Source organism: Gopherus evgoodei, chromosome 1, assembly GCF_007399415.2.
Source record: "Gopherus evgoodei ecotype Sinaloan lineage chromosome 1, rGopEvg1_v1.p, whole genome shotgun sequence".
NCBI classification, from domain to species: domain Eukaryota; kingdom Metazoa; phylum Chordata; order Testudines; family Testudinidae; genus Gopherus; species Gopherus evgoodei.
This window is the reverse complement of record NC_044322.1, coordinates 2,870,790-2,885,625: the sequence shown is the minus strand read 5'-3', so window position 1 is coordinate 2,885,625 and position 14,836 is coordinate 2,870,790. Positions and strand designations below refer to the sequence as shown.

Below are 14,836 nucleotides of genomic sequence, written 5' to 3'. Positions count from 1 at the left end.
CACTTGGCATTGGCCACTGTCACTAGACAGGATACTAGGCTGGATGGACATTTGGTCTGACCCAGTATGGCCATTCTTTTGTTCTAAGCTAAATGAACCCAAAGTTATGGAGACAGATATGAGTCAAGAAAGCCAGCAGAGTATCAGAAACCTGGAAAAATCTCTGACTGGATGGGCTCAGGCATTTGGTCACAAGCTGAGGTGGTTCAAAAGTTTTGGATTTCTGTTTAAGCAGAATTTTTTTTTATTGTTTCTTTAAACAAACACAGCAAGCAGCAAATATTTGGCCACACACTTCTGAAACCCCAAACCATGTTCAGGTTTTGGCCGACTAATTTCAGCTTTTCAATTAAAAAAAACACAACACATTTTGAAGGAAAGCAGACATTGTCCATGATGCAGAAGGCTTTTAAATGTTTATTTTTCCCAGGGCTTCCCGGGGTGGGGAGGGGCAAGTGGGGCAATTTGTATTTGATAGTATTCTATAGTATTGCAACTTTTTTTTTTTATGGAAGGGGCCCCTGAAATTGCTTTGTCCCAGGCCCTCTGAATCCTCTGGGCAGTCCTGCTTTAGTTGACAATTTGTTATTGTTCCAGGATCCGTCTTGCAAAAGACCAAAGTTCCTGACAGCTTTGCCGATTATACTAGTGAGTTCAGCATCATTATCTACATTGCCATAACAGTAGAGCCAAGGTAGCAAAATTGGTTAGCTTTAACAGCTAGACAGGGAGGTAAAGAACCCTAGAACAGGAAGCACAGAGGATAAAACGGGGGTAGTTTTGTGGATTTGTTTGGAAACAGGTGTTATTGGGAATACTCAGGAGCCCTGGCCCTAGCTCACAGTAACGTTTTTACTCTGAACAGGCCTGATCCAAAGCCCATTGAAATCAATGAGAGTCTTTCCATTGAGGTCAGTGGGATTTAGCTCAGGCCCTTATTTCCTAAAAAAAGCAAACGCTGTCAGTTTCGAAAGTGAAAGTCTGCACGGAGGTTTGTTAGCTAAAGTCAAACCATTTCCTGTGTCATGAACAGTGCAGATTAAGTTCTACAACTGCAGCCAGCTCTTGCTCGGGTCAGCAGCCTGCCAGGGACTCAGACACACTTGGGAAAGTCAGGTATTGTAACATCATTCAATTCTTACTCTTCACTATCCTAATTACAGACACTTCTGCTCAATTCATCTCTAGACAACAGGTTGCACAGTGGTTTAGACAATGATACAAATCTGTCTGCAGTTACATCTGTCCAGTACCTATGGACCTGAAGGGGAGGGTGGGCCCGTGCACAAGGCAGCTGGCTGGGAGTGAGGAGACCAAGGCTTTCATCCCAGCTGTGCCCCTGGCCTGCTGTGTGTGACAATGGGCAAGTCACTCTACCTGTCTTTCTTCTACCAACCTTTGTTTGCCCTAGATTGTAAGCTTTGGGGATTGGCACAGCCCCTAGCACAATAGGACCACATTCTGGCTTGGGAGCTCTAGGCACTTTTGTTATGCAAATTGTAATATCAGAGGCTAGAATCTGGGGGTGCACAGAATGAAAAGTCTAATATTTCCTGTTGATTTGATTTCAGAGCTTTAATTTGTTATAAAATTATAAAAGCTTTTGGGACAGGGAAACTACGGAAATATTTAAAAACCCTATGTAGTGAAAACAAAAAAATTCTGCTTATTTTGCTCACATCTACATCATAAAATACATTGACCACAACTACTTCCATAAGGTACAAACGTCACTATTGTTCATTGTAAAGATCCATCCTTTACTGACACAACTACGCAGACGATTCATTCATAACATCAGGCGAGCCTCCCAGGCAGAAAGCTGTTCATCTCTTCCCAGAGATTGCCAGGACAGATGATATCTATCCATACATACTGTCACTTTAGGCACCTCAATCCCAGAATCAGACCCCAACCCCGGATTCACAGAGCCCCTGTTCAGCAGCCCATGAACGCTGCAGGCCAATAAACTCACTCAGCACCTAAATTTCTGCAGTAACCAATTCCCCAGGCTCCTGTTTCTGCCTTTGAGCATGTGCACTGCAGCCCCATGCCAGCCTCAGAGCACTTCATGAATCGGGGAAACAGGTATTCCTGCACCTAACTCGCCTGTGGGACCCAATCTGACAAGCGTGCTTGGACCTTGCTTACCATATCAACATCTATAGAGAAACTTACACAAAAAGCTGATTGGAGACATAAGAATATAAGAACGGCCGTATTGGGTCAGACCAAAGGTCCATCCAGCACAGTATCCTGTCCACTGAAAGTGACCAATGCCAGGTGCCCCAGAGGGAGTGAACCTAAAAGGTAAAGATGAAGTGATCTCTCTCCTGCCATCCATCTCCACCCTCTGCTCTGCTCTGGATCTCCTTTGGCGGAGTCAGCTCTGGAACTCCTCTGCTTGCTCTGGAGCTCCTTTTTCCTTTGTTCTCCCAATTTTGCAATGGCATTTAGTGTTGTTACATTTGTTACCACTGTGGTTGGAAAGATAGGAAGACTCAATCCTGAAGGTTTTGAATTAGAAATTGATTTTTTTCCTCCTTTACAGTTAGATGTGGGATTTCCTTTGCCTCTTTTTTCAAAGGAACCAGTGTCTCCTGTATTTGGGCAGCTTCTACAGTGAACAATTTAGGTGGGGAGTTTTGCTTTAACCTTTTATACTGTTTTTTGATTGGGACAGGTGCCTGCACCTTCTGATGGTCGGGTATTGGCAGGTTTCTGTAAACAGGGCCGTCCTTAGGCATAGGCAACATAGGCAGCTGCGTAGGGCACCTGAAAATTTGGGGCACCACTGGGTCTTAGTGTCCACCCTCTTGTTTTCCTATCCCTGTTTTGACCCTTCCTGCAGGCTCCCACAGACGGCTGCTTTAGCCTGGTGAGTCTTCCTTGGGAGGGAATCTAGTAGTTAAAAGTGAAAAAACCTCCAGCCTGCCAGACCTATTAGCACAACATTGAAACTGTTAAAGAGACATTCAAGGGGTAATAAAGCCATTTAACAGGCATTTGCCAACCCCAAGGTATATACTGACAGGTTTCAGAGTGGTAGTCCTGTTAGTCTGTATCAGCAAAAACAAGGACGAGTCCTTGTGTCACCTCAAAGACTAACAAATTATTTGGGCATAAGCTTTTGTGGACTAGAACCCATTTCATCAGATGTCCACGAAAGCTTATGCCCAAATAAATTTTTATACTGTCAGTTTCTGACTTTACTGACAAAAACAGTTGTGCATTAATGTAATATTTACACAGAACATGTCAGTCTACAGGACCTTAGTTTAAAATTTGCTTTAAAAATATTTCATTACTGAGCTGATGAAGATTATAAAATCACATTTCTAAAAAATGCTTGCATAGAGTTTTAGATGCACAATCATCTTTAGCCTTAAATGTGTGGATCTTCACACATAGTTTTTTAAATAAATCCTTCAAAAGACCTCCCTTATCTAAAATACACATTTTAATTACTATAGTTAAAAAAAAAGTGCTTCCAAGTCTTCCTGTCCTTTCTGTCCATCCCTTCACCACCTCTCCCCCCACTCCCCACTGAAGAGAGCCCTTAAAGGGACAACAGCCCTTCCCTTCCAGATAGCTGGACAAAGAGTTCCCTTTCTTTACTTCTGACTATCCAACAAACTAGTTTTAAAAGAACCCTCCAGCAAAATCAGTACCTTAGTAAGACAAAATCCTTGTTATACCTAAAATCTTTGGAAACATATTTTTTTAAAGTTGGTGAAATTTCATAACCATGTCTCTTGTTATGGAGATCACACAAAGTAAATTACTGTTCCCTTTTTCTAAAAGCAATGAACATTGTTATGAACACACTAAATCTCTCTGATTAATTTAAAAGAATGTCTTTGTTTCAGTGAGTTAAATATGTAGTAATCTGGAATGCTGGCTTAAGATTTGAGTACATTTAAAATATAAATTCAACTTAGAAATACCGATGAAGAAAATGTAAAACAGAGAAGAGCTGCATCATGTATTCCATTATATGTAATGTTGTATTCAGCAGGACAGCTGACTCACCCTTACTATGAAGTTTTTGCAAATAAATCTCTGACAAACTTCAGGGCATATCAAAAAACCTGTGACTGACATTTTTTAATCCCAAATTTTAGTGCTTTTAATTAGGTACTTTCTTCATGTCCATTCTGCATGAGGGAGAGTGCATGGAAGTCTCTGCAGGGAACTGTGACTCTCTGCCACCACGAGGCAGGCTGGGCATCTCATTATCCTTTGCTGTCAAGTCCCTCTTCCCCCTCCCCCACCAGGCTGTGAGCTTGGGCTGCCATCCGGCATGGGGCACCAGTTTAATAATACTGCCTAGGGCCCCATAAATCCTAAGGACGGCCCTGTCTGTAGAGATTTCTTCTCAAATGCAAAGTGCTCCACTTAGGAAGGAACAATCAGTTTCACACATACAGAATGGGAAGAGACTGTCTAGGAAGGAGTATGGCAGAAAGAGATCTAGGGGTCATAGTGGACCACAAGCTTAATATGAGTCAACAGTGTGATACTGTTGCAAAAAAAGCAAACGTGATTCTGGGATGCATTAACAGGTGTGTTGTAAACAAGACACGAGAAGTCATTCTTCCGCTTTACTCTGCACTGGTCAGGCCTCAGCTGGAGTATTGTGTCCAGTTCTGGGTACCGCATTTCAAGAAAGATGTGGAGAAACTGGAGAGGGTCCAGAGAAGAGCAGCAAGAATGATTAAAGGTCTTGAGAACATGACCTATGAAGGAAGGCTGAAGGAACTGGGTTTGTTTAGTTTGGAAAAGAAAAGACTGAGAGGGACATGATAGCAGTTTTCAGGTATCTAAAAGGGTGTCATCAGGAGGAGGGAGAAAACTTGTTCACCTTAGCCTCCAATGATAGAACAAGAAGCAATGGGCTTAAACTGCAGCAAGGGAGATTTAGGTTGGACATTAGGAAAAAGTTCCTAACTGTCAGGGTAGTTAAACACTGGAATAGATTGCCTAGGGAAGTTGTGGAATCTCCATCTCTGGAGATATTTAAGAGTAGGTTAGATAAATGTCTATTAGGGATGGTCTAGACAATATTTGGTCCTGCCATGAGGGCAGGGGACTGGACTCGATGACCTCTCGAGGTCCCTTCCAGTCCTGGAGTCTATGAGTCTATGAGATTCTGGTTTTGGCTCTAAAGTGGCTTGGGGTATAATGGGCGTATCAGCTTCAAAATTAATTATGCCACTTGTTTATTATTCCTTCTGACTCAATTGACTTAAAGGTATCAAAATTACTTGCTGGTATTTCAGGTTGCAAAGACTTTCACCTTTCCGGAGAGGTCCTGTTCTCTAGAGTTGCCTCCTTACAGCCCTTCACAGCAACAGCTACACTTCCCTGAGTTTCTTGTAATAAGTGGCCCAACTGCGGGTAGGTTTGTGACATGTCTGGTTTACTTACTCTTTGTCTTAACTTCTCACTAATCCCTTTCTCCTGGGATAAGGCTCATTGTGCCTGAGCCAACTGTTCTATTTTCCTTCTCAATTTTCTTTCTAAAGTGTTACCTACAATAGATACATTGTTCCTTTCCTCCACCCTCTGAGGTTTTCTCTTTAATTTTTCTTTCTCAAAAATGGAACTCCTTAAGTTCCATGGATCCGGGTGATCTCTGTGGATCTGATCTCTGCGGGTGATCTCTGCGAGCCACCTGCACCCGGATTCCCACCCCACAAGCCCCAGCCAGCTGCACCTGGATCCCCCCCCACTGAGCCCTCTCACAGCCAGAGTAAGAGCTGGCTCACTATGGAGCAAAATCACTGAGAGCCTCCCCACATCTTTTTACTGGGACAGTTTTGTATCTGTTATTTTCCTCTGTAATGGGTTCTGCAGTTTTTAGGCTGATGTAGCTGGGCAAGGTCACCACTGCGTCCCCTCCCCCACACTCATGGCTGACCGTAACCCCACTGAAATTAGGACTTCAAAACTCCTGTCTAGACACATCCATGTGTGTAAGTGTAAGTGGGGGAATAGTCCTGCTATTGTAGGGAACTTTCCTGGCTTCTGCACTACCCCTGGAATTGGCTAGCAAAAGGATAATCCTCGCCTCCTTATCTTACTCAGGATCAGCCTGTCCCTGCACCCAGGGCCGGTGCAAGGAAGTTTTGCACCCTAGGTGAAACTTCCACCTTGCACCCCCCCAGCTAACCCTGCCCCCCAACGGCAGCTAACTCAGCCCCACACCCGGGAAGCCCCCCCTGCAGCAGCTATCTCCCCCTCCACAGCGACAGCTAACCCCTTTCCCCTCCCATCCCCCCATGGCAGCTAACCCTGCCTGGGGAGATTTCCCCCCTTCCCCCCCCGGCAGCTAACCCTGCCTGGGGAGACCTCCTGCAGAAACTAAGCCTGCCTGAGTAGCCCGCCCCAGCTCACCTCGGCTCCGCCTCCTCCACTGAGCACGCCAGCGCTGCTCTAATTCTCCTCCCCGCCCAGGCTTGCGGCGCTGATTGGAGGAGACTTAGAGCTGGGCTGTGTGCTTGGTGGAGGAGGCAGAGCGGAGGTGAGCTGGGGTGGGGAGCTGTTCCCCTGTGTGCCCCGCCCCTCGTTATTGCAGGCAACCCTCTCCATGCACCCACCCACCCAGCTCACCTCCACCTCCTCACCTGAGGGGGCTTTTAGGCGCCCCCAACCACGAGGCGCCTTAGGCAGCCACCTAGTTTGCCTAAATAGTTGCACCGGCCCTGCCTGCACCATCTTCTAGGAATATGTTCATGCTGTTACTTGAGAACTCTGGGTGTCCTGTACCATTATCTCCAGTCAGGACCATGCTAATTTGGTGTTATCCAGAACCTGGTGTTTTGCTATATTGCCCAGGTCAGGCCTACTCTGGTTCACAGCCTTTGATTCACACTGTTAGCTGGGCCTAGGGCTCCAGCAAGGCCTACATCATGCTTCCATGCTGAGGCAAGACTATATTAGGGGGAAGAAAATCTTGTAACAGAATGAAAATTATCCACATTTTATTGATATTTTACTGAATTTCTAGGGGCTGGGGCTGGTGAAATCCACAGTCTTCCCATCAGCCCTAGAGAAGATGTCTGAAAACGTAACACAGTCTGGGACTGTATTAAGTATTTTGCAGAGCCTTCAACTCTACTACAAACCCCAGGCGAAGTTATAGTCAATGGAGTCTTTGGAGAGCAACTCCATTACTGGTGCTACAGCAAGATGGCTGAGACAGACAGAGGAAGTGTGTAAAAAATCAGTCTGAGGTTTGGAAAAGGACACAAATGTGGGGTTTTACAGTGGGAAGGCGGTGTTCTCTCCTTGAGAATCAGGCATTTATTTGGATTTACATTCAAAAGGGGATCCTGCCTTAAAAAAGAAAAGATGAAGCACTGAGAGTGTGGCTGTATCCCCCAAAATATGTCAAAGCTCAGATATATTCTGGTGTATCCCTTCTGCCAGGCAAAGCCAGCAGCAGCCAGGGCCCAGTTCAGTATCTAGGGGTTCCTTTCCATTGATACAACAGAGAACTGGCTCAAGCCCCCACCCAGTAACATGGGAACATTATACACCACCCCGGGTGCCTCTGAGAGGCAAAACTTCCCCACTCACGAGCACAGAGCCTGAGCATAGAAAAGAAACTTTTTAAAGAGGGAAGTAACTTGGTGTTAATTTGGGAAAATGCTGCAAAGAGAGTTTCTAAAGATAAACCATAAGGAACAGACCCACCCCCAAGTAAGCTTGGCAGTATCTTTTCCCCTCAGCTTCTTAAGTCCAGCAAGTCAAAGGCCCCTATCACATGCCCGACCCTTCTCTGCTCCCCACTCACAGTTACTGTCCTTGGTCAGTGCAGACCCAGAGTTCAGAGGTGCATCTGCAGAGTTCACCTGCCACCCTGGGTGGAGGGGGGATAGAGGCACCTTACTGGCTCCGCTGCTCGGGCACTCACTTGCTAACCCTCTCTGCCAGCCACCCTGCTGGCTGCTTGCTCTGCTCACTGCCTCACCAGCCACTTGGTCACAAGCTGACTGTCAGTCACCTTGTGCTACCACTAGTCTCTCTGCTGTGACCTCTGCACCTCAGTATCTTAGTGATTTTCAGCTGTTTGCAGGCTGGGCAGAGACACTGCCCCATATCAAGTGATTTCAGCTCTTAGTGATGTTTAGCTCCCAGCAGGCTGGGCAGAAACACAGTCCTACTACAACTGCTTTCTGCTCTGATTGAGCATTTAAAATAACAATAGAGGCTCCTAAAGAAGCCTATTTAGCTCTTTTTTTGAACCGTGGGGAGCAACAGGTCAAACCAGTCTGGGGACTTCTAAGGAGAGTCTGCACACCTCCTAGCTGAGACAGCTGTCCCTACCCCTTTTACTTTCCCAAGGCTCTGGCATTTGAGCCCCTGGCTTAAGGAGTTTCTTTCATCTGAAGGTGACTCCCTCATTTGGGACAGGTTAAGCACAGTCCTGCTTCCCTGCATTACAATAATACCACCAATATTAGTAACAGCATTTCACCACCCCTGCATTCAGTTTTAAATTTTTTTATTAAAGCTAATGTTAAAAAATTATATAATTCACAGGTTAAGAAAAGAGTGTCTGTACATTTGGCTTAGATTATCCATAAATACAAAGTTTGTTTTTAAAGTTGTAGGATACATATAGTGCATAATCAGCAATAACCCAAATGTAGGTGAACAAATGTAAGAATACAGTTTAGATATTACTATCCAAGTATCCAGGTACATCACTCATTAAAAGTTATACAGAGAGTTGGTTGTGGAAAGCAAATATACAATGAGAGAACATTGTCCCTCAGTCATTTAGAATTTAGGGTAGGTTGTCCATTTAGAAAATACAATCCATGTATTTCAGTTACTTTCCCCACTGATCTGTAACCCAACCCCAGCCAAAGTTGATAATTTTGAGCAACAGCGTTCTGTCTGCTGGATATCTAAGCAGAGCAGGTGTGTTTATGTAAATAGAGTTTGCTCCGGAAGTCTCTCCCCATCCCAGCTACCTGTCAGGGAAGAATTCAGCAGTCCCTGCTTACACTAGCAATGTCAAACTAACGTGGAAGATCCATTTCAAACAAAGAAGTATTACCCAGCTCATTGTTCTTAAAAGAAATATGAAATGTGTTCAGATTCATTTTCCACCCATCTGTTCAGTACACACATCACACCCCTACATTTCATACTCATTCACTCTGTGCTGACATCCATTCAATCACCCCAGGTACAGCTCAGCAGTCACCTACACCAAGCCAACCCCTAAGCTACACCATGCTAGGGAGAGCACCGCCACACACCTTCTCCTTTACGGGCAAAGGGCAGGGGAGGGATGGCATTTCCAAGTGTTAGGTGAACACAAGAACGGCCGTACTGGGTCAGACCAAAAGTCCATCCAGCCCAGTATCCTGTCTGCCAGCAGTGGCCAATGCCAGGTGCCCCAGAGGGAGTGAACCTAACAGGTAATGATCAAGTGATCTCTCTCCTGCTGTCCATCACCACCCTCTGACAAACAGAGGCTAGGGACACCATTCCTTACCCATCCTGGCTAATAGCCATTAATGGACTTATCCTCCATGAATTTATCCAGTTCTCTTTTAAACCCTGTGATAGTCTTAGCCTTCACAACCTCCTCAGGCAAGGAGTTCCATAGGTTAACTGTGCGCTGCGTGAAGAAGAACTTCCTTTTATTTGTTTTAAATCTGCTGCCCATTAAACTTCCCAGGAAACACTCCAAGCCTGTTGCTTCTCACTCCTGGCCCTAATTCTGCTTTCCCTGAGCAAGACACTGCTACCCCCTAATCTCCATGTCACTGGTTCTCCCCCAGGATCCAGTCTCCAAATTCCAATGCCCATCTCCCTTTCCCTGGCCAGAAAAATCAACCCCCACTGACCCAACTCTACAACGTATCCTCTAAACAAGGGATCAGCTCAGCAGGCGAACAGAAGAGGCAAGCAGGGAAGTGTTGCAGGGTGTAGCTGTGGATCTGGTGCATGGAGGTAAAGGAACTTGGTGAGCTGTGTGCTGGTCTCTTTGCTGTTTGTCTCCATGTGGCTGGGGTTTGGGTCCCTGACCTGGCCAGGTGACTGAGACCTGTTTGTTTGTGTCTCTGACAGGGCCGTGTGGCTCTGACCATTGGACCTAGGATCAGCCTTGGTGTTTGACATCGGAGTCGTTGATCACCCTGTTAGCCACGGGGCAGAACTAAGCAGCGAGGTGCAGAGTGTATAAGGTAGTTAGTTGCCGAACAAACACTTGACCAGGCACTTGGGTGAGGCACTAAAATATTGAGCTATGTCGTTATTTTAGCCCCATTCCCTAGGAGCTGATTGACAGGCTTGCCTGGCCGCTGGTTTCACTGTATTGTGCTGTGTAACGGCACTTTCGAGCCAACACAGCAGCACTATGGATCATATTTCTACCCCCTGACAAAGTCTTTTAGGGAAATGTGATCACCATGAAGTGAAAGCAGGATTTCCCCACAACTATTCTCCACCCCTCCAGCTGAGAACTGTATTTCAGGGTCAAACCCACCTCCATTATGGCTGGGCTGCTGTCCCTGAGAGAGCAATTCCTGCCTGGGAAATCCCAGTTAGTTACTGAATGTGGAACAACGGATCACAGTGAAACAATCGGGAGGATGTTTGGTTTGATGTGTTCTTTCCCCCCAAATCTCCACTTACGTTCCTGATGGATTCTCCTGCAGTTGCACAGGGATGTTGGAACCATGATGAAGCCTCTGCTGATCCCCTTGACATACTTCTGTCTTCAAACCTGGCTGGGAATCCCTCAGGTAAACTCTTGAGCTTTGCCAGTGAAACACTATGTTTTCTTGTGTTTCTGCTCAAGACTATGCAGGCAGCCATAGACCTGTAGGGCTGGAAGGGACATGAGAGGTCATCTTGTACAGCCTTGTGTTGAGGCTGGACCAAGAGCACCGAGACCACCCCAGACAGGTGTTTGTCTAATCAGGCACCTTCTGCAGTGGCTGGTAGGAAACCCAAACCCTCCCCCTAAACTGGGTTCCAGTCCAGGGATCCTCTGAGCAGCAGCCAAGGTCTGTTCCATCAGACTCCTTACTGCCGTCTTCATTGATATCCTCCTATCACAGCCTTTTTCCAGTCCGCACAGCCTCTCCTGGCTCATCCTTCATTCAGGTCCAGGCTCGCAGGGCTCCCCCGTGGAATCCCCCAGCTCAATCCTAAACCAAAAGAACAAAATTAAACCAATTTCCTCTTTACCCTGCAGGAGCCTTCCTGTTCCCCTTAGGTCTCGACACTCTTTACTGCCAGGAGAGGGACTGCCGAGGTCTTCCCCCTCTCCCTGCAGCCCCTCAAACTCCAGTCCAAACACCCCCTAGGCTTTACCAACACTGTCTCTGGCTTCCTCCTGGCCTGAGGCAACTCACCTCTGGCCGCAGGCTTCACTGCCCCCAGTCTCCCAGGCCTCCTCCTGGCTCTGGGCCCTCCAGTGCTGGCTCCAGGCCTCTCTTTGCCTTTGGCCCAAGAGGGGAAGTCCCTAGCTGGGTCTGATCACCAGTGGTGCATAACACCCTCCAGGTGCCACCTCACAGCCTAAAGGGGCTCGGGCTCCTGTTAGCCCCTGGTTATCCAGTGTGGGGTTAATACAACCCATCACAACGGCGTTGTGTTGCCGTTCTCCATGTGCATTTGGGGGTTGGATGGAACCTTCCCATGGGCACCGCCAGCCCTGGAGCATGCAGTGCATGGCTGGCATACGGAGATGGCAACCCACTGACTCCCACTGAGATAAATGGGGGTGGTTTCTAGATATTCCCGTGGGAGTGGATTGGGATCTCAGTCCCTCCTAGCTCCCTCCCTTCTATGTCCCTTGTTCCCCCTGCTTTGTCTTCCCTATTAATGTATCACTTCCTGCCTTTCTTCCTAACCCTCATCTGCGCACAATATATCTGTTACACTAACATAGACCCCAGTAAATTAAAAACACCTCTGTCCCGGGTACGTGGCTCGCTGGTCTCTGAGTGCAGCCTTTCGGGTGTCAGTCCTTGTGCTTTTACCCTCCTCGGCAGGAATCCTGTGAATCTCCCACTCTCAGACAGGGCCCCGGGCTGCGGTACCTGTGTGTCCATCGTGCTTACCCAGCAGCTCTGGCTGAGTTCAGGTCCCTGCTGTTTGTCACTTCAGGAATTGGGACCCAGTGGGGTATCTGCTGACACCAGACAAAGTGTTGTTCAGTTTACTGTAAGAACAAAGTGTTTAGAAAAACTGACTTTTAAAACAACCCACAGTCCACACTCACATCGGTCTTACCTAAAGGGCTACCATCCCCTGGGGATGATGTAGGCAGGTTCTCAGGACCTGCACCCAGGGGTGAAAGTAACTTACAGGACTTAGCGGTACTACCGGAGTCCTGAGGGGCGCGTGGCCTCATCTAGAAGAGGCGTGGCCTCTCAAGATTTAAAGGCCCTGGGGCACCAGCTGTGGCTGGGAGACCCAGAGCCTTTAAATCAACCAGGGGCTCCCAGCTGCAGAGGTGGCTGGGAGCCCTCCGGGGCTCAGGGGCAAATTAAAGGGCCCGGTGCTCTGGCCGCCAGGGGGAACCCTGAGCTTTGAGGGACTGGAGCAGGGATTTAAAGGGCCCAGAGCTCCTGCCACTGAGGAAAGCCCAAAGCCCTTTAAATCCTGGCCCCACCCGGCTGCCAGAGCTGTGGCCGGAATTCAAAGGGCTCTTGGCTGCCCACAGCTGCGGGGAGCTCTGAGCCCTTTAAATCCTGGCCCCAGCCTGGCTGCCGGAGCCACAGCCGGGATTTAAAGGGCTCTGGGCTGCCCGCAGCCGCGGGCAGCCCAGATCTCTTTCAATCCCTGCCGTGGAAGTTGATGTGGTCCAGCACGGCATACTGGCTCTTGCCGGTACGCCGTACCGGACTGCACCGGCTTACTTTCACCTCTGGAGCAGTAGAAATACTGTCTCCCGTGTCCCCCCACCCCTCAAAAGGGCACTGGCGCCCTCCCCATGGGATAGAAATACACACTGTATGTATGTGTATGTGTATGAATGTGTCACAAACAATGCAGCTGCAGCCTGCCACCAACCAGCAGCAACCCCAGCAACCGACCCCTGTGGGCTGCTGCCTGCAGAGAGCCAGCAGGTGCCGCTGGGCTGGGTCTGCCAACGAGTAAGTAACCAAGGCAAAAACCACAGCCAGCCAGCCAGGGAGGGAGCCAGGGGGGAGGGGAAGTCAGGGGTGAATGAAGGACAACTGGAATAGCCTTCATGAAATATACAAGATATTTAGAGAAAGTTTTGTCAATTTCAGCCTCTGCACTCTGCAGGCAGGACAAAACAAAAAGAGATCTGAGATTGCACCCAATGTCCTAAGGACATTTCAGGTGTTTAAATCAATGTATCAAGAGGGTGGATTGGTATGAAAACTACTATTTTTTTCAAAGGAGGTTCAACAATTTCCCTGAATATTCAGTTTTCCCCTCCAGTCCCTTTGTGGTTTTGTCTATGGAGGCTATTTGCTTTCCCTGTGAATCTTTAGTTGCTTTAACAAAATTGCTTTGCCCAAAATAAATCCTAACCATCATGACACATCTTTCCACCATGTTCTTTGTGTTGTTTTTTTTAAACAGTAACATTTCCAAGAGGATCTGCAAGCAGTTTGGACATCGCAACCATGATCCTCTGCTGGGGAGGGAATGGGATAGATTTGAACTTGGAAATGGTTCCTGATTTTGATTTTGTTTAGGAGATCCCCTCATCCCGGGGGCAGAAAAGAACTGCCCCTGCCATGGTCACACACACCCAACAACTGGGAGTGAAATTAACAAGGATGCCAGAAATGGCTCCTAACTCTGGGCACTGAACTGCACAGGGAACAGCTGAGTTTAAACTGTTCTTTTGCAGGCAGCAGCAGCAGGCATCTCAGCCAGTGTCCCTACTGCAAGCTAGAGCCTAGAGGAGAACCCCTGCGGCGGGGAGGGGGGAGGAATGCAGAGCCTTGTCTGCAGCCTGACTGGAGGAGGGGGAGGGAAGAGCCGAGAAACCAATGTGACAGTGAGTTTTCCCCTTCCACCTGCTTTTATTAGCTCTGGATTTAAACTATGCAGTCAAATGCTTGTATTTGTTGTGTATATTAGTTTTGGAGAGATCCTCTCATCCCGGGGGCAGAAAAGGACTGCCCCTGCCATGGTCAAACACACCCTCCCCTCGACCCCCTCCCCCCAGCTACTGTGAGTGAAATTAACAAGGGTGCCAGAAACCTAGCCCTGGGGGCTGAACCATCAGGGAACAGCTGAGTTTAAACTATTCTTATGCAGGGAGCAGGCTTCTCTCTCTCTCCCTCAGTCAGTCTCCTTTTCTCACCGGTCCTCCGTACCGGCCCGTACTGGCTTACTTTCACCTCTGCCTGCACCTCAGCCTGGCTCCCCTGAACAACGTCCTCTCCCCTCTTCACAAAGGCCTTGGCTACACTTGAGAGTTACAGCGCAATAAAGCTGCCCACAGCGCTGTAACTCACTCCCCGTCCACACTGGCAAGGCTCATACAGCGCTGTATCTCTGTGGCGACAGCGCTGCAGATACTCTGCCTCCCCGAGAGGAATAACAGCTGCTGCAGAGTGGCTGAGAACTGGTGCTCCAGTGTAAACGGGGTGATTGACCTCCAGAAACTCCCCATAATCCTTTTAAGTGAAGGTTCCTCTCCTTGTTTTATTGTGAACTCTGGGCTCCGGGAGCTGCTTATCAAAAAAACAAACCCAGCTACTGTTTGCTGTGAATGAGCAGCGGCAGGGGGGGCGCTCCATTTGGAACGCCCACAACTAATGTTTGCTTGAAGAGAGAGGCGGGGTGGGGAAGGAACGGGCGGGGGGGA

General features: G+C 47.9%; 1 protein-coding gene and 1 long non-coding RNA gene across 4 annotated transcripts in view; one reads left to right on the top strand and one right to left on the bottom strand.

The window, feature by feature from the left end:
- The first annotated feature begins 993 nt into the window (after positions 1 to 993).
- LOC115648410 (ecto-ADP-ribosyltransferase 5-like) overlaps positions 994 to 14,836 on the top strand; it is a 17,762-nt gene continuing 3,919 nt past the window's right edge. Inside the window, exons 1-5 of one of the 2 annotated variants that reach the window (XM_030555998.1) lie at positions 994 to 1,116; positions 5,283 to 5,400; positions 7,013 to 7,238; positions 9,807 to 9,978; positions 10,686 to 10,772. In XM_030555998.1, coding sequence (XP_030411858.1) covers positions 9,973 to 9,978; positions 10,686 to 10,772 — 93 coding nt within the window. In that variant the 5' untranslated portion in view covers positions 994 to 1,116; positions 5,283 to 5,400; positions 7,013 to 7,238; positions 9,807 to 9,972. The remainder of the gene's footprint in view (positions 1,117 to 5,282; positions 5,401 to 7,012; positions 7,239 to 9,806; positions 9,979 to 10,685; positions 10,773 to 14,836) is intronic. The other variant, XM_030556008.1, reaches the window with a different exon arrangement.
- The window catches only part of LOC115648470, a 15,957-nt gene continuing 11,899 nt past the window's right edge, over positions 10,779 to 14,836 (bottom strand). For both annotated transcript variants that reach the window (XR_003999565.1, XR_003999563.1), the window contains exon 3: positions 10,779 to 12,166. This is a non-coding gene — a long non-coding RNA (uncharacterized LOC115648470). The remainder of the gene's footprint in view (positions 12,167 to 14,836) is intronic.